This window comes from Strix aluco, chromosome 1 (assembly GCF_031877795.1).
Source record: "Strix aluco isolate bStrAlu1 chromosome 1, bStrAlu1.hap1, whole genome shotgun sequence".
NCBI lineage: Eukaryota > Metazoa > Chordata > Aves > Strigiformes > Strigidae > Strix > Strix aluco.
This window is the reverse complement of record NC_133931.1, coordinates 91,735,129-91,762,825: the sequence shown is the minus strand read 5'-3', so window position 1 is coordinate 91,762,825 and position 27,697 is coordinate 91,735,129. Positions and strand designations below refer to the sequence as shown.

The 27,697-nt window shown below is 42.5% G+C and overlaps 2 protein-coding genes across 2 annotated transcripts in view; both read left to right on the top strand.

The window, feature by feature from the left end:
* Positions 1-27,697, top strand: part of BCL2 (BCL2 apoptosis regulator) — a 191,872-nt gene that overhangs the window by 110,548 nt on the left and 53,627 nt on the right. The window lies entirely within an intron of this gene.
* Positions 5,513-25,849, top strand: LOC141933466 (MARVEL domain-containing protein 3-like). Its single transcript, XM_074848166.1, has 4 exons — positions 5,513-5,562; positions 6,845-7,000; positions 10,487-10,656; positions 24,961-25,849. The coding sequence occupies exons 2-4, from the start codon at positions 6,885-6,887 to the stop codon at positions 25,665-25,667; spliced, it is 993 nt and encodes a 330-aa protein (XP_074704267.1). The 5' UTR covers positions 5,513-5,562; positions 6,845-6,884; the 3' UTR covers positions 25,668-25,849.

The following is a 27,697-nucleotide window of genomic DNA, read 5'->3' as shown; positions in this document are numbered from 1 at the left end:
TCCTCTTTTCTGAGGAGATGTTCAGCAGCACAAAGGCAGTAACACTGAAGTCCTGTCTCCTTAATGGGTAACTGAAGTCATCCTCTTAGTCCCAAACACCAAAATGTTTGGCAGAAAAATAAGCAGCAGAATATAACATAGGTTGGTGGAAGGCCCCTGTTGAAAAGGAGACAGCAGCTTTTTACTTCAGGTTGAAAATGTGCACCGGGTTGACATACCGTGGACTTCTTTTGTAAACTAACTTAGAAATATCTTGATCCGTTTCCCGGTCGGTGCAGGAAGACCTCGGTGGCAGATTCTGCCCTACGCCAGACCACCTGCCATGAACTGCTCGGGCCACAGGATGCCACTGTTGCATTTCTTTTTCAGGAGGTCAAAAGAAACTGCAACAAATTGTTTGCCTGAACTGGACACCTAAATTTAATGCCTCTTTTACCTTCTTAACACACACAATTGTCAATGTTACAGCCCCAGACAGACCAACCAGATGTAAATATCTCAGAGCTGCACAGGATTATGTGTTTTGATCAGGAACAAAATGTTTGGATACCTTTTAAGGCTAGATTACTGAACCCAGCATCTCCACGTGTTCATAAATTTTCTATGCACAAGAAATCTTTCCACTGGCTGCCAGGAGTGTTGACTCCAACCCTGATAGTTTTGACCGCAAAACAAATATCCCCTGTTACCGGATTTTATCTACATCCAGATGAGAAAAGAAAAACACTAGATGAGAGAGGAGATTAAATGAGAGAGAAGGCAGACTGCTCATAATTCCTACCTCTTTTAAAAGAGGCAAGAGCTCCTACCATGTTAATAAAACTTCATAAATATTTTAGTAATATAAAATGGAATGTAATGCATTCATGCCAGGAGACAGGGAAATGGTGTGAGCTCCCCCAAAGCTCCTCTTGCTACAATTTTCTGCAGTTTGCAAGCTGGCACCCAGAATCATAAGCCCAGGACTACTGAGGTCTCCGGGTCGGTCAAGACAAAGGAGCTCACAAAGGTCCACCAGTGTGAATTTTAGAGCAGTCAAGACTGCAAAGATCCGCACAGGGTCCAGATGTCATCTGAAAGCAAATTTCAGTCCTGAAATACTTTTACATTTAAGTGGTAAATTATTATAGAAAGCCAAGTATGGGATTGCAGATAGTCTCCAAGAGCTACTAAGACAGGGGTTCCTCCAAGTTCAGCAGAACACAGATGGAATTTGTGAGAAAGGACTGTTGAGAAATGAGGGAGAAATTTTAATGCTAACAGTTTCTCAGATTTCAAAAGCCATTTTGGTTTTACTCATCATTTTAGAAGAGGAGAAATGGCTTCAGCCTACTACAACTCTGCTTAAGAACAGGGCAAAAGAAAACAAATGATAAGGTTTCATATACAGCTCAAATGGCCAGCAATAGCAGAATTTGAGGAAAGTCAGCATGTAAGTGACAGCTGTGGTGATGCAGAGCATTACCGGAGCTGGTGGTACAGCTCTGTACTTCAAGCTGATATAAATACTAAGGGGCCCACAGATAACAGTCTTTCACGATTCAAGGCTTCGATAGAAACATCTTCACTGCCTTCAGCCTGTTTTGGATGCGCCCCAGAAGCTGGCTATTCCCCAGCCAGAGTCTAGATTCAGTGTGACAAAAATCCCACTTTTCAGAACACCGTGTTGTAAGATCATGAAATTGGAACTAGGGAATTGCTCAGAAGATGCCAGGAAGGGCTCAACCTTAGAAAAGAAGGAACTACCAACCAAACAGTTCACATGTTACCAAAGACAACAATAAAAGAAACATAAGGACTGTTTCCATTGCTTTTAAAAATAAGTATTTGTAATAGCACACACCAAGGATACAATATTAATATTAAATCAGTCATGATTCTTTTGCTGAAGCAATATTTGGTGTTGTGATTTTTTTCTCCATTAGGTCAGAAAAAATTGACCAACACATAACCAGTTACTTAGTTCCCAAACTCAATTTACCTCCTATTCCAAAGACCAGGGATTTCAAAATGTCTTTAAGAAAATATAAAAAAATAAATAAAAGGAAGCCTCCAACCCAAATTCCTTTCTTGTTGTTTATAACAAAACAACAGCTTTCATGTAAAAGCAACACCAAGAGGGTAGAAAAAAAATGTTTCAAAGCTAATTTTAGTCCTGCTGGTCTCAGGAGCTTAGTGTTCCCGTCATACTGAACAGACTCCAGTGGTGCCCTGGCCTGCCTGGCTGGCTGGAGAAATCTGTCCCTGGAGGTTTATTTATGGCACCTTGTACCCTATACCTAGATTGATTTTTAGAGGTTTTTTTGTTTTGTTACACTGGAGCAAGTATCCAGGACTGCATTGATCCAAGACACAGATGTGACCTACTCAAGTAAATTACCAGGAAAAAAAAAATCAAAATGGTTCACACTTCATTTTCTGCAAATCAGTCCCTCTGGACTTCAGCAGCTAGCCAAAATTCAGTCCCAAAAGTTATTTCTATTAAAAGGAGAAATTAATGACAGAATCAGGTATATCTTTAATACAAACCTGTCTGCTTACATACAACACAGCATCCTTTTATCTGCAACAAGGTAAGAACAAATGATGAAATCTTTTTCGGTGATGGTTCTCATCCAAATTCAGCCAGTACACTATCAAATCCCTTCACAAGCTCCTTCCACTTTTTTCTCCTTAGAGACATATTCCTACTGCTACCTCTGGCTGTTTCTCCCTAATCAGCACCATTTTCTGTGGCTTGTTTCACTGATTCTTATGTCATACATAGGCAACTCCAGCAATGAGTACCTCAATGCCTTGTGTTTGCTTTATGAGGTCCCAGGGAAAATCCCTATGGTCACATAGTTAAGTTTTTAATGTAGATCTCACCATGTAATTTTGGGTCAGTTTCAACCCTGTTATTTCAACTACCTGGTTCTATAATGACTTTAACCACTTTTTAAACACTTACCTTACCCACCAGCTTTGCTGAATTTTACCCAGTCTATAATCGCATCCCTTCAGTGCCATCCAGTCTTCCATCAAACCAAAATGGCCACACCCAAACCCTTTCAGACCAGAAAGAGAAATGCTTTAACAAAACTACTAGTTATGCTGGAGACAGTGGCTGTCAAAGTACTTTCAGTTCCTCCCTGCCTCCCAGTCTGTTTCCAGCCATGTCTCCTTGTGATTTTTCTACTGTTTGTATGAAACCTGCCTACCTGAAGGGAGCTGTAATTCCTCATGCCCCCCATCAAGAGCGGACATCCTCTGCTGGATGCAAGTGAAGAATGTTCTTCCCAAATGTTTATTATCTAGACAAGAGAACAGAATTCATGCAGGCACTTTAATCGTCTTCAGGGTGAAATCTGTCAAACTAGTCTAAGCTACCTTTAAATAGGAACAGTAAGAATTAGAAACAGAACTACGAAGCAGTAGAACACTCCCGCTGTTAGACTGCCTTTGCTAGCAGGATGACAGCCCCAAACTGAGAAGGCGTAGTGACTAACTGATTGGTAGTAAGAAGTGTCTCAAACTGCAACTTCACATTAAGGCTTCAGTTACATTCACCACTCACTGCTGCCAAGAGAGGTAGCCCTCTCCCCTCCATCCCTCCCCCAGTTTCTTCCCTGTGGGACACGTGCTTCTGCCAAGTCCTTGCTTCAGCGCACATTTGATTGCAGCACAAAGACAATTCAACTCACTAAACCAGCAAAAAGTAAATTGGGTTTGGCTGGAGAGCAAGCTGAATTAGCTTATTATGTGATCAAGAGAGTACTAGGGTTGGTGCAAGACAGAGGGAAGATGAACTGTACAGCTGAAGACAGGAAGAGCAGAAGAGATTCAGGCAAGGTGAGAATGGTAAACAGCCAAAGAAGCTGTTAACAGACATCAACCAGAGCAGGGAGTCACAGTTTTACCATGGTCCAGCAATTTACAACACACCTATCTGGAGTATTCAGTTCCTGTAGACATCTCCTCATTTCGGGGACAGCTGTTCCTCTGACACCTGCATGTTACTTAAAGGGGATATTGGATTTAGCCCTAGCACGGGACTGCACTAACAGTTACTTATCTCAAGCCCAAATTCAAGAGGCACTGGTACCCTAAGCGTGCTGCTGTATGAGCCCTGGGAAGGAAAGGGATTTTCTAGTCCCAGCTCTTGTGCAGGGTAGCGCCACAGCCTAGGGAAGCTTTCCAACGCCCAAGATTAGCAGGGCACGGTGCCATGTTAACACCACCGTCCTGCTTCTCAGGCACAGATTGTTTTTGTGTACAGGACTGCACAATGCAGAAGTCATTTGTTACAATGCTGGTTCATGGGTCTGCCCCAGGCTCTCTACAAAAATAGGTATATCCCCAACAGAAAGCATCCTGAGGGGACCAGCGCATCGTTCCTCTGTAAGAGAAACATCACAGGCTGGCAGCAAGGAGACAAAGCCCCTGGAGATCCACCACAGGAAGGGCTTTCAGCAGCGCACCAAGAAATGAGGCTGCACGCATTCATAAGGTCAGTTATCTAAAATGTGGCTTTACACCAGAGGAGTGTTTAATTGCTTACCTCCCTTTTCAACCCACCTAGTGTAACATGGCCTGTTCCCACCCACTTGCTCCCGGGGACAAGTTTCCCCCATTTTCTTTTACCTTCTGTTCTCCGTCCATCTTGCACTGCAGGGCTTCCCACCCTGAGCGCTGTGAGTCAAGGAGGCTGGCTCTTCAAAAACAACAGGCAACGGGTGGGTACCTTGAATTTTAACTTTATTAACCTTTGGGTTTTATATCCTCTCAGGGCTTACCAGATGCTTCCTCAGCACCATGGTGCACGGGGACCTCATTTTACTAAATTAAGTGAGTGCAGAGGAGGGCAACGAAGCTGGTGAAGGGCCTGGAGAACAAATCCTATGAGGAGCGACTGAAGGAGCTGGGACTGTTCAGTTTGAGGAAGAGAAGGCTGAGGGGAGACCTCATCACTCTCTACAGCTACCTGAAAGGACATTGTAGAGAGGTTGGTGCTGGTCTCTTCTCACAGGTGATTAGTGACAGAACAAGAGGGAATGGCTTTAAACTGCAACAGGGGAGGTTTAGACTGGAGATTAGGAAAAAAATTTTCACAGAAAGAGTGGTCAGACAGTGAAATAGGCTGCCCAGGGAGGTGGAGTCACCATCCCTGGATGTGTTTAAGGGTCGTTTGGATGAGATGTTGGGGGATGTGGTGTAGGGGAGAACTTTGTAGAGTAGGGCTGATGGTTGGACTCGATGATCCCAAGGGTCTTTTCCAACCCGAATGGTTCTATGAGTCTATGATTCTAAACAAAAGCCCAGGTTGTCCCACGCTCCCAGACATCAGCTCTCCCCCACGGCCGGGCAGGAGGCAGCACCCCTCCTTCCCCCCGCGTTCATCGTCCCCAGGAAGGCCAGCAGGCCCCGCGGCAGGGCGGGCGGGCGCGCAGGGCAGCACCTGCGCCGGGGGCCGGCCCGCCGCAGGAGGAAGGCGCGGCGGCGGGCGGCCGGGAAGGAGAGGGCGGGCCCGGCTGCTCCCGGGAGCTGCTGTCGGGGCGGGCCGGAGGTCGGCGCTCCCCGCAGGTGAGGGGCGGCAGGGGCGGGGGGCCGCTGGCCTTCGCCCCCGGGGCGCCGAGGGACGGGGCTGCCCCCAGAGGAGCCGGTGGAGGGGGGCCGCGGGGCCGCTGCCGGCCGGCGGGTGGAGCGCGAAGGGCGCGGCCCTGTCCCCAGGGGGACGTGGGCAGGTGCCCGGTGTGCGCCGGCCGCGGGGCAGTGCCGGCGGCCGCAGCTCCGGGGCCGCGGGCCCGGGGTCCCGGCGGCAGAGTGACTCCCGGCGGGTGAAGAGGGTTTCGGCTTGCTGTGGAGGCGCTGGGGCGACGGGACCCACACCAGGAACCGCCCGTGGGGAAGGGTGCGGGGCTGCTTCTTGCTAAATGGCCTCTGCCCGGAGCAGAGGGGCAGAGCTCCTCCGGAGGAAGGCACTGTCTCTTTCTTTGTTAGCCGTAAACAAATCAAAGTTAATTTATTTATTTAGTGACACCCTAAGGAGGCGGAAGGGAAGTCATTAAGCAAGTCCTCAGCTTGATCAGTCAAAATTAAATGGACTGCAGGCACTTCTACAGTAATGCTGAAGGGCTGTGATGAAGGCAAATAAGAATAAAGAGTGCTTAGATGCTTAAACTCGGTGTTTCCATATTTTACAGGTTTGGACTTAAGTGTACTGCACTTGAGCAGGTAAAGACATTTTCAGGAAATAACATCCCTGTAATATTTAATACCAAATTATTAAGGATGTATCTTCTCTCCAACATATTTTCGGCCCAGCACAGCTTTGCCAGTACCTAACGTTTATCCAAATCACAGGCGATGTTTGGTGCTGCGTCTGTTTACACCGATAGGTGCCCTCCTCTTAGAAACTTCCAGACAAAGGTCACACACAGCCTGCGCTGTCAGGTTTGCCCTGCCGTCAGTGGCAGTTGTATGCACGCTCGTGCAATGCACTGGTGTTTGCTGGGTTTAATACTTTATGTAAGAGACAACATTAGAGAAGCCAAGATTCACATTCATAGTGGACCCCATGCTTTGCCCTTGTAGTGAAGGCAGGAGAGTCAGAGCAGACCTAGTAAATAAGCTAAGCGCAATCAACATGGAATGTAGAAACATTACAATTACTTGATGAATAGGAAAATGAAAAGCTTCCTTCTTTAAAGAAGTTATTTACATGTAGTTTAAAGGGATTTACTTCTTTCTCTTCTAAGGAAGTCTGTACTAAGTCTTGAATCAGCATGAAATGGATGTGAGTGCTGGTGAATGAATAACTTTAAGTAGAGCTATAAAATGAATCAGTTTTATTTCTCTGGCTCAGGAAGTTATTTTAGAAGGAAAGAATACATGTAAGAAAGAAGATGTCTCATGCTGGGAGACGATACCAAGATAAGCTGTACAGGCACCATCAGAACCATGGATCTGATAGATACGAGGAAGACAGAAGAACGAGAAAACCATACCCATACAATGCAAGGTACATCTTTATCACCTTAAAGAAACATATCACAACAGGTCTATAATGTCTGTCATCTCCTTTGTTTGTTTTGAAATACCTTCTTATTACAAAGAAAGCATTTATTCAGCCTTGAAATCATGAAGCATGAGCACGCCACATTTGGAATCAGGGGGCTGTTTTACAGTGTAGAAACTTAATCTTTTTCTTTGTATTGAGCTCAGGAAGAGGCAGAAAGATAGGCTGCATGACACAGAGAGAGGTGTGAATTTCCTGGGGTTATCTGGATCAAGTTGGGTCACAAGTAGGTGAAGTGTGGCCATGTGTCTTGCTTAGTACAGTTCCTAAAGAGGCTGGTCAGCAGGTGACAGCAAGCCATGGCTTGCCAAATATGCATTGTTTAAATGAGAATGTTACATGACTGAGACTAGCCTAGGGACTTACTGAACTCTCAGGTTGCTCTAGCTCAGCTGTGAACAAGTTTCTATCAATCTAAAAAAAACCTTAATTTCAGTAGTCGCAGTCAATAAATGAGTACTTGTTTAAGTGACTAAAGCTCTTTGTGGCACTTGATAGTGTGTCAGCCCCTATCACCACAATAAGCAGATCAACTGATAGGTTTGGAGTGACAATAAACTCAGGATATTACACTTCTCCTTCCAGCCTGGCCAGCCTACAGCATACTAGTCGTGAGCTTAGGCTGTTTTGCTTTAAGGGCATGCCAGTGACTGCACTGTAGGAGAGAGGTCTGTAGCTCTGAACGCCACTGGCAAATCGGCTATAGCAGTAAAGTGCTCATCACTCCTGTTTAGTCTTTAGGGGCATGATTGTAGGGCAATTTAAGAGTAGAGGCAAAGAGGGAGAGGAGATAAATATAATTAAGATTATTGAAAAGCTGAAATACTGAAGTACTCCCTGGTAATACACATTTTAGCAAGAAAAACAGGATGAGAATAAAAGCAGCAGTGAAGAGCACTGTGTGGACTAGAAGGAGTACTTATGGCTAAGTATAAAACATTTGGATGGTGGTAATCCTGCTGTATTATGAAATAGCTAATGAATTTTTCTTCTGTCTCTCTTAAATCATGAAAAATTGGAGAGAAATGGGAACAAAGGGCAGACTAAGCTGAATGACTGTCCTTAGCAAAAGCAAAGATCAGGAGGGGATATAGTTAAATTGTCTAACATATTAGAAGTGAGAGCAACAAATTCCAGAAATGTATTAATTGCACTGTGGAGAAGGGGAAAAAATAAGGGTTGGGTTTTAGGGGTTTTTTTGGTGTGGGTTTTTTGGTTGTTTGGTTGTTTGTTTTTTTTTTTTTTCCCCCCATATACAGCATAATATAAGCAATGTGTGAAAAGATAGCTGTAAATTAAACCACCACTTCTTAATAAAGTGCTTCTCTGGACTTCTTGTTTTTGCTTTAAATTTAGCTTTAAATGACTGGACATGTAGAGTGAAAATTGGTGGCTGGACCTTAAAGACCAACAGACCATCCCTGTATCCACCAGGGATTAGAGGAAGGGGAGCTTCAGCTACAGATCTGTAATAGCCATGGAGATAATTAGAGTCAAGCTGAGAATCTGGGGGGCACCCGCCCTCACTACAACTAATCGAAAAGATTGTCCATCAGTTGTTTTCATGGAGTTTGTCTTAACCTAATAGCATTTCCTCTGCTTAGCTTTCACAACAAAACCAGCTGTAAGGAAATTTCAGTATTTTGGTGAAGGCTCAGGCTGATTGACCAAAAGGCCTTCAAATACTGTAATGAAATAGATGGGAAGAGCTTCATGGAAGCTGTAATTTGGGTGCCTAATGCTTTCATCCCTTAGGAGCAAGACTTTCTAGCTAGAGTATTTCTCTTTCCAAATTCATTTGTCTGAAACTCCTATAGCAAGCTTCCTCTCATTGCTGAGAAGAAAGAGTTGCCTTACCCAAAGCTGGAAAGTCCTGAAGGAAAACAGGAGCAAAGGTGGTCAGAATAGGCCATTGTGAGAAAAAAAAGTCTAAAAGAAAGAATTTTTTTTTCATAATTGTACCCTGTTGCTGAACATTAGGGGCGGTTTTGTTTTGATTTTTTTGTTTTGTTTTGTTTTCTGGCAAGTAGCAGGATACAATAGAGAGAAGCAGCTGCATCAGAAAGTACCAAAGGGATTGCTTTCAAGTTAACTGGAAGTCTTATAAATCACACAGCTTATTTAATTTATGTGACACAGCTGCGCAGGATGCTTTGGTGGTTGCACAAGACACGGGACAAAGGTCAGAAAAATCAGAAATGTTTCGGCCAAACAGAGCTGTTGGCAACTACACGCGGAGATGTTAGCATTGGTCTTGTTATTGAACGTCTTAATTAAAATGTAAAAACTACAAAGAACATGATTTAATGTGGATGAATGAGATAATATTTGTAAGTTGAATCTGGAATTGGATGAAGATAAACCTTAGTGAAGTACAGTGATGCTAGGAAACAAAACTACAGCTGAAAATTCTGATCTGTGGATAAGAAATTCAAGATAAAAACTGCATTGAAGGCTTAAAAATAATAATGCTGAATGAGACTTAAAATATCCTTTAATAACAAAATCATCCATCTGTACCTTGAAAAAGGGCAAGCTCCAATTCTCCTTCAAATGAGGGAGAACATTTAGATTAGACCAGACACTTACAAAACAATTTACAGCGAATGTTTCTTTTAACCTGAGTGTTAACTCACTTTAAAAAGGGCAAATTGCACTTTTCCCATAGAATAATTTAGATCTCACCAACCTTAAAAACCGTCAGGCTTCAGATGTGGAGCTGTATGTCATTACAGCAAGGGACAAATCCACTTTGAAGTATACAAATGAATCTCATCAGAGACATAATAAATTGATTTTTTTGGGTCAATTTTAGATTCCTCTTCGAATATTATCAAAGACCTCAAAAAAACCCCCCAGAGAAATATTTAAATAGGCAATTTTCCCCCCACTTTTAAAATCTTTATCTGTTTCTTTTAATAGCTTTCATTCTTCTAAAAGGCATCTTTGTGAAACACAGTAATTGGAAGTACAAACTTGACAAAATGCTTACCCATTAAACAGTTGTGCTACTTTACACATTTATTCTGTGAAAATATTTCTCATTTTTATTCCCAGGGCTGCGATGGACTAGTTAAAAACATTTGTTTTTCATGAAAAAGCTGTTACTTGTTTTTATGGGAGCAGGAACTCTCCCCACACCCTCCTCCCTTCTACCTTTTGCAAGTAACCTAAACAATTCACCCAGCCTATGCAGCGAGTGCATCGTTTTCCAAAATAAGAACAATCAAGTGCAGATACCCTTGTGAAGGTGGATTTATGCAAGTATTTGGATACTTTCTTTCAAAACATGCAAGCCAAAAAGATCATATACCTATGAAGTGGACTAGCTGGTTCCCCTAACAGGAGTGTCTGTCAGTTTCTCATGTTCTAATGTTCAGGAGAGAGCATGAGCTAATTAATATACATTAGTCTTTTACTCCATTGTAGGTCAACAGAAGACATCCAAGGTGGCCAGCACTCAAGGACTTCTACTGTTCGCTCAGACCCTTACTCTAAAACCTCAGGAGCAGCACGGGAATATTTTGGCCCACCACCAGAGTGTTATCCTCCCAAGGAAACCTTCTCAATGAAGTGTTCAAAGGTATGCACAACAAGAGGTATGTGAGATTCTTATTGCCTGCCATCCACCCCTCTCCTTCCAAGGACTTGTCTTGGTTTTGGTTTCTGTGTTTAGAAAGTAAAGCTAGAGGAATATTAAAAAAAAAAAAACAAAAAACAAAAAAACAACTGAGAGAGTTAATGAATGGCATAAGTGAGGGTTACTAGCATGTTTTAGGCATCTAAAGGCATTTATAGAGATATTTAGATACTTGAAAATGCAGCTCCAGAATATACATTCAGAGCATCTGAGTGGGTCGTGTGTAATCACCCAGGTTTTACAGCAAGAGTTAACCTTTGGGATTTAGGAATAAAATAGATATTTGCATCTGTAAGCAATTTAAAGATGGCTGTTGAAGCTTTGATGATAGTTTATTTCTGACACATTCTTCTCGGACTTTTTAGCAACTCTGAATTTAATTCAGTCATCACTGATACATCTTTATAAAGCAACATCGCGGGAGACAAAACTTTTGTGGACATGAATTCAATAAAACAGCTCTTGAGAAATAACTTGGTTTTTTAATAGCTTGAAAGTGACTACAACAATCAGAGAGATGAGCATTAATGTGGGAGGAAATCAGCCTTAACACTTAGTAAACTCATTTCCATAAACTGAAAAGAAATGCCACTAAAATATCTGTTACTCCTTTAAAAGTTTTCCCTCTTCCAGGACAATGAGCATTCTCACCTTGTTTGTAGGAAAGACCCACTGCAGTCTGAGTTGAAACTTGCAGCTAGTTGCAAAGTCTTTGGTTGAAGTCTATAAACAGCCTTTCAGTGTCTTCCAGTAGAGAGACAAATGAAGAGTTTATTTGTTGGAAGTAAATTAAAATACATAATGTTAGATCATTTCTTCATTCCATGAAGGAAAGTTAAATAACACACTCAGTTTGCTCTTAATATTTCTCTGTATGTGAATATGTGAACAATTTAAAGAGTGAGGTGAACTATTTTCTCTTATAAATACGTTCTGTGTATTTGTATACAGTTTGTTTTTCATCTCGAGGAGATTTAACTCAACAGTTAGTAGAGCATATTTAATGATACAGAGCCATATTGATACTTTGTCAGGGATGAAACTGTTTCTTCTTCAACAATACTAAATTATTTTAACTTGTCCAAGAAGCTCTAGAAAACTCCGTGCCTTATTTTATCACAGCATTTCTCACAGAAAAATGAAGTGGCAAGTTATTTTTAGTTTTCAGTGGATAGCTTAATGTGACTTGCTGAGGTTTTTTCCCCTGCATTTGCTTCTCATTATTTCAGTGCATTAAACATCATTAACATTTTCAAAATGTCCTAGTTTTGGATGCATCAGTTGACGATGATGATTTCACTCCCACCCCTCCCCCAGGTATTGCTCAGTATTTTCCAAAAATTTAATGTCTGATCTTGCAGTGGAGGAGGGAAAAGAGATCATGTAGAAAATAAACCCTTTTATTAGCAGTTTTATTTCAAAAAATGAAAATATATTGGAGGTTGATTAGACTATAAGAATGTTACTCCACTGTTTTAATTTTTATAAGTACCAAGATTTAGTAGAATTTCCTAGAATTGTTTTGCAGAATTCTGTATTCCCTGCAGTCATAATAAATATTGTAACTGAAAAGCTACATGAATTGTTTACTAAGAAGTCAGTACATGCAAGCTACAACTTCTTTACAGCATGAAAAGTTCCCGTAAATACTTCTTAACCATCTCTTTTGCCAGTGATTTATCAGCAATCTGGTGAAATTCCCCCTTCCCAATCACCATAATTCTAAAATAAACTAGTATCAAACAAGGCTGGGAAATCAAGTGATGTACCACAGTTTTTTCCAAAGCAACAACTGAAATGTGAACCTTAGTTTCTGACTGTGCATCACTCTACTTTCACTATGGTTTGTTTTTTTTTTTTTCCTTTTGCCCAATAAATATACTTACGCTCTTTGTGCATGTTGACCAGTTTGGCAAACTAGAGAGGAATTCTGAACAACCAGAGCTCTGAAAAGTATTTCCTTCACCTAGATACTGCCCTCTTCATCCATGCTTTTCACTAGCAACATCCCAAAAAGCTAAAGTTGAGTTTCAGAAATAGGCAGTTATTTTTGCAGGGATCCTTTGCACACCTTAGCTGTAAGCAGCAGTAGAAAAAAGGATGTTGTTCTCCTATATTTGTTATTCCCACCTTCCCTCCCTGATCCCCGTCCCCTTTTGTTTTCCTACAACCACATTAAGAAAATAAACTCAACCCATATAATATAATGGAAGAAACAACCCATACTGATCCCTTTTGTCAATAGGAAAATTTGATGCCATTTAAGAAGCTTCAAAACATTCTGATCCTTTTTAATCCTTTCGTCTTGAAAACAGAAAGAAAAAAAAAGTCTGTTTAAATGTTATATGAGAAATACCTATTCAAAGCCATTCAGGTGCGATCACATGGCTAGCAGTACTGGATCGTACTAGGCACCTCGTGATGCATCCTCTCAGACAGTGTACTAGGGTGCAAATTTAGGAGGACCATCAGAGTTTGGACCAGTAGAGAGTGAGCTGTCCTCTGGAAAACTCCCCAAACTTCAGATTGGTGGAATTCTCTGAATTGGAAAACTGCATTCACTTCTGTTATGTTTAATACCTCTTTACAGACCTATCAAATTTGTTTAATCGTTTTCTGAATCCCCTTTTGAATGTTTGACCTCCACGTTATTTTAAGGCAAGGAGCTCCACAGTTTCTTTGTGCCACTTGAAGAAGTACTGTTTTGTTCCTTAAAATATGTTAAAGAAGGTGTCTCTGATTCTGGTGGTATTCAAAATACCTAACGATAATCTCATATATTCACCTTCTCCACGAGATTTATGATTTTTAGAGTGAAGTCTTCCCTTTCTCCCTGTCACTGTGCTCCTATTATTTCTTCATAGATTGAAGAATAGTCAGTTCTGTTCCTATCAAGAGTGAAGCCTTTCCAGTTCTGGTTAGCTTGCCAGCCTTATACATTTTCCAGATCCATCGTACCCTTTTGAGATGGGCTGACCAGAACCGCACTCAGAACTCAGGATAAATTCCCAAAAGAATCAGACATCTGCATAAAGGTTCGGGTTCTGTAGTCCTATCCCAGTGCTTCCTAGCTTTTCATGTGGTGTTTGACTGTCAGTGAACACTGAGCTGATGTTTTCAGAGAAGGCTACCTAATGTCTATCCTGAGTGGAAATTATTTGTTTAGAGCCCATCTGTGTGCTCTGTAGATGGGGGAATGAGTGTTTGTGTACATGCATAAAGTGTCAGGTTGCTTATTAAGCACTGATTTCATTAATTTCTCATTCAAGAGCTTGAGCTCTCACCAGCCTACCAATTTTAGAGTTGGCAATCATGAAGAATTTTTTGTGATTATTATTAAAACAGACTTCACCATCTCACACTTCAACCTTTTCAGTTCATTAGTCTGTTCATCTACCGTAGTTTTTTTGGTGTGTACTTTCGAGCTGAATCTCTTTGGAGTCCCCACTTACAGCTTTTTGGGCCATGTTGCAGATCAGTCTCAGGACGCACAAACTGTATTTCCTTCAGATAAAACTAAACGAGAGGGTGAGCTGTAACTAACAGCAGGCACTGTGTCCTTTGGACCAAACTAGAGCTAAAATGAAGTACCCCAGAAAATGCCTATCGTGTATCCCCAAGGTCTTCAGCTCCAACTGTTTAACTCCACAGATCCACTCCCATTGCAGTGCTAACATGGGCATAACTAGTGACAAGCAGCACAAAACAGAGACTTCCCTCTTAACTCTGTTTGAAAACTGGTTGTTTCCTCTTGCTCTTTATTTTCTTTTAACCACTCTTAATCTGTGAGAGGATCTTTGATCTCACCGGAGCTTGTGTCATTTAAGAGCACTCCCACTTGGCTTGCCTTTCTTCATATATCTGCTGGTTCTTTCAAATTACTTCCCTCTAACAAATTTTTGAGTCTTCCTTACTATGCTATCTTTATGTCTAGTTTCGGTATGGTTTTTTTCATAGGGATGTCACATCATGGATCTGCAGATTACAGATTCAAAAGGCAACAGAAACACTGAAGTCTGCCACCTTCTGTTCCTGTAGTAGTGAAGGAGACTTAAGGAACAGCTTATAGATTGGTGGGAAGCTGCCTAGATGCTCTGTATAATTATATGAGAATTGGAAATAAACTGTTCATGATAAAGGTAAACCTTTCATCAGCTAAGGAACTACTGCTTGCAATAACCATTTCTTACAATTTACACACAATGGTTGAAAATGACAAGAGTTTTGGCCTGGGGATACTTAGAGCTGAGATTCTTTCAGAAGAAAACATTAAACTTGCTTTTCATAGTGCAGGTAAAATTTCTGTAGTTCTCTCTTCTGTGTAGAAAAACTACATTACCAATCATATTTGCCTTTCAAAGGACACTCCCCCCCCCCCCCCCCCCCCCCCCCCGGGTCCTTTAAAAATACAACCAGATTCAGTGCTTTTGGTTACCAGAGAGAATGAGAGAGGTGTTCAAGGCTGGCTGCCATGCTGCTTCCCTCACCTTAGAGAGAGCAAAACCTGAGTCAAATGCAAGAGTGAATTGCTGATCTTCAATTGGTCATAGATATTTGGTCACTTGACCTTGAAAACTTTTCATTTTCTTTTGATTGCATATATTGGTCTGAAAGAGCTGGAGCAATGCAATTTCAGGATAATGCTTGAACAGTGAAGGTAAACTAAGTTTCTCCCATCTTCAGTCAGTACGTGACTCAGGAAATGCCTGCACTTTAGCCTTATATGGAATTGTACTGTGCTGGTCATAATTTCTGAGCTAATAAATTGGGTTTTTTTTTTAATTCTTCAACCCACTTGGCATTTAAGGGAGACAGCACTAAAAAGGTTTGTGGGAGAGCAAGGATAATTGAATCGCTGTTCTTTGCTGCCATGAATACAGCTTTGCACTTTGCACCATGAATAGTGTCAGATTTCTTAAGCATATTGTAGGCACTTCCAAACAATCATGCCTTTAGCCTACATCCTAACATCCACACTTGTTAAAACCTTCAGACCAATTTCCTCTCAGAAAAAGAAAGCATTATGGTTTGTAACAACAAGAAAAGTCTCCAATTTCAAGCATAGCCAGGAGGAAATATCAAACTGAATTTATTTGGAGGAGGAAATAGAATTAGGGAGTAACAATGACTTTCTCCAGGATATATTCATGCATTAACAAGCCAGCATTAATTCAAATGTAAACATCTATCAGCTTTTGTTTTTACAAAACACAGTTGAATTTTTTTCCTGTAGCTATGCATGCTGGCAAACACTCATAGACTGGAAAAAATACTGAGATAAAAAGTCACCCCAAATACAGGGTTCACACTAGTAGACACTCAGTTTGAGTTATGCCATTGTTTATAACTATTATACTGCTGCTTTTATGTTGCTCTGTTACGTCCTGATACCTTTGTTCTTGGAGTCAGATGTGGGAGCAGGAGGGGAAGAACATTTTGCAGAGCACTTGTATCCCTTCCAGTGCTGTGGAGATGTTGGGGGAGAGTCGTGGTCTGCAAGAGGCATTGGACTGAAGTAAAAGACTTTCTGGAGCTTCAGTTATGTATGTTCAAAAACACTGAACGGCCATTAAATGTGTATAATGCAGGTAACTTTGTGGATGCAAACAAGCATTTGACAAGTCCGTTCAGCTGCACATGTTAGATCTTTTCAGCAGTGGTCAGCAGGACACTTATGTTTCTGTGAAGACACCCCATAGGATTAGAGACAGCTGCATTTTTTAGTCACCAGCTTCACGTTTTGCCCCTACTGTCTGCCATGCTTAGCTCCTTTAAATTGTGCTCAAACCTGTCATACACTGTTCCTGTGGCACTTAATTTCAACGTATTTCTGCTGCAAGAAGGGATCACTAAGGTCCCCTATAGTCTCATTGTAATTACATGGCTTCCCCCTCCTATCTGTTACAAAGTATATTTTAAATACAGTGTGACTAACATACTGAATTTGCCATCAAATTTTAATCTTGTAATTGTGAAGACAGAGGATATTAGTAGTGGGAATTGGATGGCGCTGTACAGATTAAAATAATCCCAGTTATTCAAAATGTTTAATTAAAATTGCACAGTAACAAGATACAGTGACAGAGCTGCAGGTAACCTCCCTGTTCTGAAGTTAAAGTGTTTCACTTGGAGGCAAGTCCTCTTTGCTGTGAAATGCAAATAGCCATGAGCAGTTAGCTCTATAAAAACATGCAGGGGAGCTACACTCGTTGCAGATGCCAAATGTTACCTTTACAAAACCGTTGCTCTGCCAGCGTATGGGGCTTCACTCTGCCCACGTGTTTATATCAGATTTTTTTCATCCACATTTTGGCATTGTGCTAACACGTACACTATTGTTTTTAGGGAGGGGAGAACTACAACTGAGAAGACTCACTTAAGTTGGCAGGGGAAGATACTGGCAAAGTTGATGTTAGCTGTTAGGCATGTGTTAGACTCTAGTCCTGCTTCCCTACTGGGAAATCTTAAAGCCTGCTCTCTACCAGTATAGAACAGGAGTTGCACCATCTTTCTTTCAAGACCGCTGGGTTTGGCTTCCCCACATCTGACACAAATTCTGGGAACTAAGAAAAACTCTTCTCTTTAAAAAGTGGGTCTCAAAGCTAACTGATACAGCAGACTGACTGGCTACTAAATGTAGCTCTATTTCTTGAGCAGGTGATCTTACCTCACTTAAAGGAGAAAATCCACCCAGTCAGGAATGTTGCTCACCAAGTGTGACAACTGACAATTGATAAAGAGAATGAGAAGCTCGGGTTCACAGGTGCCTCCAACCTGACCTACCTTCAGCCAGACAATGATTACTTACAGAGCAATAACACCCCAATCTTTGCACTTTCTGAAGGCGGCTCAGTTTCAGTTCAAACAGAGGGAGTGGCTATGGAAAGTTGGCATAAGAAACAGGAGTGTTTCATTGTTTCCTGAACTCTTTTTAAAAAAACCTGCAAGTTTGTTTCGATACCAAGATATTTGTTGACTATTTGAAAGAACTATGGGTACATTAGGAAGAAAAAAAGGCTGTTTCATGGAACACAGAACATAAGGTGACTGCAGAGACCTACCAGTGCTACGAATACATGTACAGCCTTTTATAGGCGTTGTATTTAAATCACTATTGCCAAGTGTTACAGTTTAATGCAAGACCTTTTGCTTCCCACCCTCTCCAAAATTTTGGAAGATGACTCATGCTCAGTTAACAAGAGAGAAATAAAGAACATGCTAGAAGTGATGCTTTAAAGAACTACTGGGAACAAGTAAACCAAAGCTGTTGTTCCCAGACAGGGGCTTGCTTGTACTGAAAACTGTGTCTCGATGGCAAGTAAATCTTAGTGTCGTACAGTGGTGGGAAACTCTGGGGATAGAAGATGATGCAGTAGTTCTACAAATTAAGTCCACCCTTTCCTATGAAAATTGGACAGCACTGTTTAGAGGATGGGAGGGTATTAAGCAGAAGGAATAGAGCAAGTGAGACAGTAGTGCTTTTAAGGGATGATGATACACAGAAAAAACAGGACAATACATTTGGATCTGAGCACTCTGACTGTGAGCATAAGGCTTCTCTGAATCATCAAAAACAAGGCTGGTCATCCTTTGAGATTTTCTGATGGAGTGATTGTCTTGACTAAAGAGGGACAACTTATTAAAAGAGAATAATAATGCTTCTTTCTAGAGCACATTTAATTTTCCTAGTTTTTTTCCATCGATTTCCAGTAAGACGGATATCTCAAATGAGCATAAATGTGTTGGGCACTTACATGCCATTTAAATTCAGTTGGCTCCAAGTACGCAGTTCCCTTGGGTCCTTTGAAAAGCCAAGATTCAGTGAATAACTGTTGGTGTTACATTGCCTAACACTCGTGTTTTAGGGTTGGGTTGTGGTTTTTTCCACCTTTGAACATTACTCCATTAGGGAGATTTTAGCATAACTCAGTGAAAGCTAAATCCCACCACTGGCTGAAGAACACAGAGACCTACAAAAACAATGGTGGGGTGGGGGCTTGGGGGCCATTTGTTTGTTTACAACAAAGCTGTGTAATGCCCTGATCTTGCATCAGTGAAGTTGGTTGAATTCTTGTTCCTGGTTTCAGTAAGATCTTGCTTTGTACTGGTACATATAACTGCAATAATACCATTGGCAAGATGTTTTAATATTTTGCATCCAGATTTAATATTTTTAATCTGTTGCAACTCTTGTCTCCATTTCATTTCCCTTGTTCAGTTCTCCTCCACTGTTTTGGTTCCTCCCCACTTCTGTGACATTTTTGTCCGCTTCCAAAAGCAGAACAAACCCCCTCTTTCCTCTGATGTTTTCTCTTCCTTCTGCCTTATCTATTCTTCCCACCACCGACTCAGTTCAGCAGAGAGGTGACCAAAGCTGCATGTTGAGCTGTGCCTTTACTCTCTGGGGTTTGCCAAACCTGCACTGGCAAAAGAAGTTCAGCGTTTGAGATCCTTTTCAGGACTGACGGCTGCTTTTGTAAGTCACTATATATGGTCAAAATACTTGTCTGCTCCTTTGGGGGGAAAAAAAATTACCTCTGAAAAGGAGAAAGCTACCCAAACTGGGAAAAAAACCCAAAAGACAGCTTTCAGTGAGAATGGCTGGGAGAATGATTTTTAATGTGTGTGTTGTAGCCTCTCATTCCTTTCTTCCCTTCTCCTGGAGTGATCCCTAACGTGATATGACACAGGGCTACTGGCCTGTGTGGCTCCTGGCGCTGCTGCCCTGCCGCTGGGGTCGAGGTGTCCAAGAGGGGCAGCTGGGCACCCCCGCAGCTGCCAGCTGGGTACCCCTGGTCTGGTGGTACATGGCCTGCAAAGCAGGGGGAGAAAGCAAGCCAGAATGGAGAATGACAAACCTAAAATATAGAAGTACAGGGATGTTAACTTAAGAGGAGGGAATGATACCAAAAGATATGGGAGAAAGAGTCCATGTGCAGTCAACAGAGAAAAGAAGTGACTACTGAGCCAAGATGCAGTGGAGGGAGACACTTTGAACACCTCCTCTATTAGTCAGGCCCTTGTGGGGTCAGGAGAGTTCAGCAGCAACAGCCAGAACTGACTGTCCTACAGTTTGCTTCTTGTCAGCTGCAGAAACATAGAAACAAACGTGAATCGACCATTTAACTTTATGTATACACGTACATACACACCTGAGCACTGGGACCATTCTGTCACAGTGCCTGGGTGACAAAGCCTCTTCACAGCTTCCAACGCATGAGACTTGAGCACACATTTGAGTTACTGGGTACCACAGACTCAGCCATAGTGTAGTTTTATGAGGCAGAGCATGCAGATTTAACAGCTCACCTCACCTGAAAAGGAGAGTTTCTGGTCTTTCTCTCATCCTGGCTGTGTTATTTTCCCTCCTAAACTCATGCCAGCACAATTGCTCATCAGATACGCTGTGAGTCACTTTGAGTTGCTAAAGTTGCAGGAAAAAACAGCAGCACACAAGAAGAGAGTTGAATTGTTTCCTGCTATTTTAATTTATTAAAACAGCTCTTGGAAGGGCCTAATGCTAGGCTGGAGTTATTACTGGGCAGGGGAGAAAAGTGGTGACTCCCAGACAAGGGTAGGAGCCGATAGAGTAAGGTGAGCTGCCAGTGGATCTGTGCCCTTAACAGCCTGCCTGGCTGCTTTGCTGAAGGTTTGAGCCCACCATTTGATAGAAGACAAAACCATTGACCAGTGGGTTAATACTGTGGCAATAGCCCAGCGTGCACCAGGTATAGAAGGGAAAGGCAAAGTGAAAAATTGGGCCCCTCACTACAAAAAGGACATTGAATTACTCGAGCATGTCCAGAGAAGGGCAACGAAGCTGGTGAAGGGTCTGGAGCACATGTCGTACGAGGAGCGGCTGAGGGACCTGGGGTTGTTTAGTCTGGAGAAGAGGAGGCTGAGGGGAGACCTCATCGCCCTCTACAGCTACCTGAAAGGAGGTTGCAGGGAGATGGGGATGAGTCTCTTTAACCAAGTGACAAGTGATAGGACAAGAGGTAATGGCCTCAAGTTGTGCCAGGGAAGGTTTAGACTGGATATTAGGAAGCATTTCTTTACAGAATGGGTTGTTAGGTGTTGGAATGGGCTGCCCAGGGAGGTGGTGGAGTTGCCATCCCTGGAGGTGTTTAAGAGTCGGGTTGACATAGCGCTGAGGGATCTGGTGTAGTTGGGAACTGTCAATGTTAGTTTAATGGTTGGACTAGGTGATCTTCAAGGTCTTTTCCAACCTAGATGATTCTGTGAATAGTAGATTAATAGTACAAATTGAAAGGCTGCTGTTTGTTACAGCAGGAAGCCTACTCATAGCAAAAGAAGACTGTATTCAAAGGAAGTTAACAAGTATGATACATTGAAGTGAAGTTGCTATTCATTGCAGATTTAGATTTTATGGAATGAATGAAACAATTCTCTGGAAGGCTCCGGCAGCACTCACTGTCTTTTAGGTTGTAGCCATTCTCCTCACCTTCAGTGCTGAAAAGCAGTGCAGGAAAGATGCATGGGAAAGGAAATCGAAATCTAGGAGCCCAGACTTGAGTCTTGTTACTTGCTCAGTATGGAGAGGGTTAGTTCCCAAAGCCAGCTGTTCACTGTGCTAAATTTAATACAAATCAGTAACATTTTAGATATATCCTAAGATTTTGAACTTGAGAAAGGAAAAAATAACCAGACCAGTGGAGTTCTGAGATTTTTCAGACCTCCTGTCATTTTACACTCAAGTCTTGCAATGCGTTCACTGCGTGGGATTAGGGAATAGTTGTAGAGGTAAGTAACTTCCCTGTAGGAAGACCTTTTGGCAGTCTAGTTTCTGCAGCTATAACTCTAAGATGATGTAGCTAACTGGTCTGTGAAAGCAGGAGTGGCAGCACAGACTCAGAAGCGTGGCTTTTAACTCAGCCCTTTCTGCCAGCAGTACACTGCTTGATGTAGGTCACGGCTAGTATGTGTATGTTAGCATTCCTTGACAGAGCTAAGATTCAAAACTTAACTGTCCTTTTATTCCTTATTTCTCAAGTCTGTCTATCCTGTTTATACTAGTACACTAGGATTTGGTATCAGCTTGTAACTATCACAGATCAAGGCTGCATGAGGTTTTTGGGCTGCCTGGGTCAAGACCTGAACATACCGGAGGGCTTAATATTTCCCTTAAAGCCCTGATGGTTGTACAAGGCCCTAGGGATTTCCACTAATTGTCTGCTTTCACAAACCCTGCTGGCTGTTGTCATAGTCCTGTAATTCACAGCTTCATTCTACATACTGCTTATCATTTTAGGATTTTTCTTTAATACAGGAAGCTTTGTTATTGCACTTTTTAAAAAACATATGATGCAAATAACTGGTGGAGTAACTGCTAATGAACCTGTCTCCATTGTTTAGTTACTCTAATCAATTCTACAGCAGGCGTGTGTGAAAACTGTGCAGGTACGTACAAAACCTGTCCAACCTGAATGCCCTAAGGGACTTTTTCAAGCATGCCATGAAAGCATCTACTGCTGCAGTTAAAAATACAGTAGGCTGACACTGATCATATTTGTCATCCTATGAGCACAGCGACACGTTCTGCCAGCCCTACTGTGGTACCAGCAATCAGCTCAGTGAAGTTAAGGAGTTGCATACAGAATTTGTGAGAATACATAGGAAGTTTTGGAGCAATGTCATTGAGGATTGGGCTCAGTTATAAATGTGGGGAGGTTAGCAGCAGGTGCTGACTACTTTGACAGCAGAAAATTGCCTTTTCTGAAGCTCAGCAAGGTGATGTACAGGAAAAGTTGATGCTCAGCAGGTCAGAGTGCCTCACCAGTCATAGACGAAAAGGAAATTCTGAAAGCAGCATAGAAGCAAGCTGACTGGTCCTGAATTCCCAACTTCCAAGTTCCCAAACATATTTAAAATTTATGTTTCCCTTAATCAAATGGTCTTTCCTCCCTGTAGACTTGTAAGAACCACTTCCTGATGGAGCAGCTATGAAATCAGTAGTCAGCCCTTAAAAAGGGAAGTGGCCTTCTGTGTCCAACACTGTCCAAGGGCCCTGAGGACCTAAATTGACTCCCTGTATTTGGAAGGCATACTGTACAGCTCAACCGAGCAGACAGAAAATATCTGATCCAGTTCCAATGAATGTCCTGTGCAGCTATTACACTTTCAAAATATTCTGGTAAATAGTCCCGGTAAAGTGATGACTCTGTACCTATTAAAAACATTGAGTCTTTTGGCTGCAGTGTTTGACTTTGCTACAAGGAGTTCCAAATCCTGTCTAAGGGACCAAGATTTAAATTTCTCTTTACCTTTAGCTTCACAGATACTTCCTTTGAAATATTTGAAGCCTCCTGAACAGATTTGATAACCAGCATGTTTATTGTCCTGCTTCACAGAAATGGTTGTGCAGAGGGGTTGAGGAAAAGGCATGTTGTCGTGCAGAAACCATAGAATAATTTGGGTTGGAAGGGACCTTAAAGATCATCTGGTTCCACCCCCAGATCAGGTTGCCCCATCCATCAGCATCACCTCTGAAGAACACATACATAGAACTGCACACTTAGTTCCTCCTCAACAAGAGCACTTTGTCTCCTCTGCCTGCTCTACCTATGGTTTTTTAGGATATGAAATCTGTATGTGCATGCACTTGGGTATGTATATATATACACAGACAAACTGAAACATGCTGAGCCTCAGATACTCTATTCAGAGGTATTACCACCATTATCACTGCTCCCCTTTGTGCTTCTGGGATGGTTTGCAAGGCCACGATGTGAATGTGTACCTACCAACAGCTGCATTAGCAGAAGTAAGGGGACAGTCTGGGTAGAGGGGAAGCAGGAACTCCTGAAGTGGCCAAAGACCCTTGTCAAACCGTTGCAAGCACCTTCCTGTGAAGAGCAAGCGGCAGCAGGAAGGAGCTTGTTACCTCAGCCCTCTGTGGAGGGAATAAGAATGGGCACAATGGGAATATCTGATAATCCTTCATGGTGGCTGTCACTGGCTTTCTTTGGTTTGAAGCATCTGGCAGCACAAGAGAGGAATTTGTCTAATTCCCTTGCGTGCTGCTTCAGCCCTTTCTTTTCAAGCCCGTACAGCCTTGACAGCAACTGAGCCATTGCTCAAATGGCATGCTGATCAATGGTAGCAGCATAAAATGAAAGTCTGTATGCAAACCGCAGATCCTGCCCCACTTTAAAGGCAAATGTAGGACCACTGTGTCAAGCATCTTACGTTCTTGGCTGTCGGACTGCAATGGAATAATAAGATTCACAATCCTGTAATTAACTTCAGGACTTGAGGACCAACATGCGTGATACACAAGGGGTTTTCATTTCCCGAATAGGCAACTCTAGCTATGCCACGACTGAACATCCGTCATGTTTACTAATCTTAGTCTGACCCCTAGTGAGCTGTCACAGAATAATCAGATTTATCTAACAGATGCTGCACCTTCCTGACAGGCAACTACCACAAAAAGAAGTAATTTATCAACTTTTTTTTTTTCTTAAAAAACCTTGGTTACATTTATCAGTAGCATAACATAAGGAAAAGAGGAGAAGAGTCAGCTCAGAAGTCATAAGGCTTTCTTCTGAAGGTGGGGACGTGGAAGAACACATGACCTGGTATCAAATTCACTTAACTTCTCTCATATATAAGGTGGCTTTTGCTTCCTTCCCCTCCTCCTTTTTTTGTGCAATCAGGAACTGTTTCTTCAGATTTATGAAGAGATTTTTATCTCTGAAGGAGATGAAGTAGAAGTTGCATCTGGGTAGATAATAAATTTAAATTAACACTTAGACAAAAAAAGGGTATAAGTTAAAGCAGTAAACACATTTTAAAGGATCTAAATAACTTGCACAGTTTTTAAGCCATTGGAAGCTTCTAGGTTTTTGTCAGCTTTAACCTCAGAATTTTGTTCATACTGGATATTTCTTGCTCACTGTGTTTATGCCAAGTAGTTACAGGCCAAAATACAATCATTGTGCGCTTGCCTTGGCAATAACACAAGCACAGTAAAATTTTTATGGATTTCTTTCCCCGCATGAAGATCCATTTATCAAGCACACTGACAAATTAAAAAAAAGTAATTTGCCCAACCTCTGAAATGTACCCATGAGAGCTCGTGCTTCTTTTTTTTTAAAGCAGCGCTCTTCTGTAGCTGCAGCCAAGAGGACCATCTCAGTAACAGTGCTGTCTTTGTCTATGGTTTTCATGTACTTCTGTCACCCCCAGTTTGCACAAGACATGATTTTGACCCCCGTTCCCATCTTTCTGCTCCTTACAGGCATTTTGAAGTTTGTGGAAATCACAGTTAACTTCCTGGTGCTGGTTTGTGTGGGTGCTGCCCAAGCCTCTGTTGCAGGCTTCACCTCCCTTGGCGGCTTTGGCACTGGATCCTTTAGCCTGAATTCAGCCTATAGCCCCTTTGAGGGCACGGAGCTCCAGGAGGTGAGGGAGCTGGACATGCAGTTCACCCAGATGAGAGCCCCTTGCGTGTATGGCGGAGTAGCCTTCAGCTTAACATCAGCAGCACTTACCCTTGTCTTCCTTGTCGTGGGGGCAAAACCCATCCAGCAGCTCAGGATGGGGCTGCTGGCAGGCGAATGTGCCTTCAACCTGCTGGCCGGCGTGGCATACATCGCGGCGGTCGGCCTCTACCTGCATTTTGTCAGTCAGGTGAACTCCACAGAAGTTTGCAAGAGGCGTGAGAGGCTGTATGCACGCCGTGGTTATACCTCCATGAACTGCGTGGTCCAGGGCGGTGACGCGGCTGTTGGCCTTTTTGGTGTTGCTGCTGCCTGTTTGTACTTTGCAAGCTTTGTGGTCTGCATCCTTGCTATCCGAACTGTCCGGGCCTTCCAGAGCCACACGGCCAAGGCTCAGCACAGCCCTAAAAGCAGCATTAGAGACAGAAGCGTCCGAAATCACCCCGCTGCCCACAGGCCTTCTGAAAGCTCCCACAACGTCCAGGCTCTTGCCACGTTAGTGTGAAGTCAGCTCTGGGACTGTGCCAGAGAGCTGGAGCTTCAGCAAGGGACAGACGCTGGGTGTTGCATGCTAAACAGGCGACCAGTCCACATGGCATTGTCCTACAAGGTGCTGAAGTGTGTATCGAATCACCAGATGTTACAATACTGCTGTAACATGATGTAATAAAATTGATGTTGAGCAGATGTTTTAACAAGGTTTTTGCATCAGTCTCTCAAGCTGGACTCCTGCATTTAAAATGTGTTTGATTGTGATGTTTCATCCTGCATCCTGCACAGAGGAAATCCAAACAGCAGTGAGCTGTTAACGGGTTGCAACTGCAGTGCTGCCAGACTTGTGCTAACTACCACGTCCTTTCCTCTACCATGACGTAAGGAATTCAGTACACAGCTAGAGTGGGCAGCCTTCAACGGATCCTGTGCCTGTTGATGCATCCTATTGCCTTACGCCACACTGCTCACAAAACAAAGGACACTTGAGTGCTTTTCTGAACCACCGCCGAAGCTACTCTTGAGACCTGTTTCGTTTGGGCTAGTAAAGCGTTTTATCTTTTGAGTCATGGGGGTTGACATGTGCGAATCGTGCTCCCGGAGGAACGCTGCTGGAAGGAACGAGTTGCAATTTCAAAGGCAGCACTTAGGTCCTCCTCCAGTTCCCTGCTATGTTTTCCCCATCTCACTGAACGCAGATCAGAACCTGAGAGGCAGCACACTGGTCAGCTATCAGCTTAGTAAAGATACCGCTTGCTTCTATAACCACCTAAACAAGGTTTGGCTTGCTGACTCCACAGCCAGTGGTGGGCAGAGCCTGAGTCAGGAACACGCTGGCTGCCCTGGAATTTTCCATGGGAATGCTGTAACAATGACAGAAAGTACGTGCGTCCTTCCAATATCTAAGCACACAAAGCATGAGTGAACAGCAGTAATTGTATGCCCTCAGGGTTGAGAAAATAAGTTTAAGAGAACATCTTTCAAGAGTCCTTTGTTTGAGGCAGATGAAATAGATCACTGGTCTTCATAGATGAGGGAGTGAGGAAAAAAAGGCTGCTCTTGAAGTACATAAGATTGGTCAGCTTGAGAGGAGGGAAGAGGCAATTTTGATTCTGGCTGTGTTCACTCTTTTCAGTTTTGCCTGGCTCAGAGTCATTGCCCAGATGAGGCTCTTTTGAACCATAGTAGAGCTTATTTATTGTATACTTCATATGTATATACACACACGTACACACACAGAGGCAGATCTCAAAGGATTATGTTTGAGGTAATATAAACCAAACAAGAAAATGTTACAGTTCTGATTAGAAGTGATTGCATGAGCCTTTATAATGAGTATTTATCACTTCTACCTTAAACATCGCTAACACTTCACAAGCATTCATAGCATCATCAAGCTTCATAGCATTATTACACTTATGAAGAGACAGGAGTGAAGAGTTTTTCCAAACTTGCCACGACTCACAGTAGCGATGGAGTCGTGAAATTGAGACTTTGAGTTCTAGCTCTTTGCCCAAACCCAGACCTTCACTGCTATGATGTAATTGGCTGGAAAGTCTGTTACAGGGATGTCTGGCATGCAGCTAATGCCACAGCTAACCACTTGTCAGGCATTTCTGCCTGCACACTTGTTCCTGCGCTACCTCTACATCATGCACATTTTGAATGCAGGCTTAGTTACATGATGACACAGTGTTATTAACTTACACAAACAACAAAAAGCAGCACCTTGAACTGATGCATTTGAAAGATTAGAAAAGGCTGCAGATAAGAATGTATAAATCTTAACTCAGTCCTTAAATATGTGTGCAGTATGAATTTTAATCTCAGGGCTTCCTACTCTGCCCCATTCATTTTTGAATGCTTGCCTGCCATCACTGTGCAATAGCAACAGTCCTCTGTGAGTATCAATTCTGTCTCTTTTTTGCTTGTGTGCATGGTAAAGGCCTCACTTGTTGCAAAGTGATTCAGTCTTTAGAAAAAGGTGTGCAAGGTTTCCCTGTGGACTGTTGCTGTAGTGCTCCTCCCTCGGACACTTGGGTT

What these genes read in the sequence shown, in the direction of transcription:
- LOC141933466 (XM_074848166.1), top strand. Translation starts at nt 6,885, where the DNA reads ATGTCTCATGCTGGGAGACGATACCAAGATAAGCTGTACAGGCACCAT. An exon ending in CCATACCCATACAATGCAAG is followed by an intron (nt 7,001 to 10,486) that starts GTACATCTTTAT and finishes ACTCCATTGTAG; the next exon opens with GTCAACAGAAGACATCCAAG. An exon ending in AAAGGTATGCACAACAAGAG is followed by an intron (nt 10,657 to 24,960) that starts GTATGTGAGATT and finishes TGCTCCTTACAG; the next exon opens with GCATTTTGAAGTTTGTGGAA.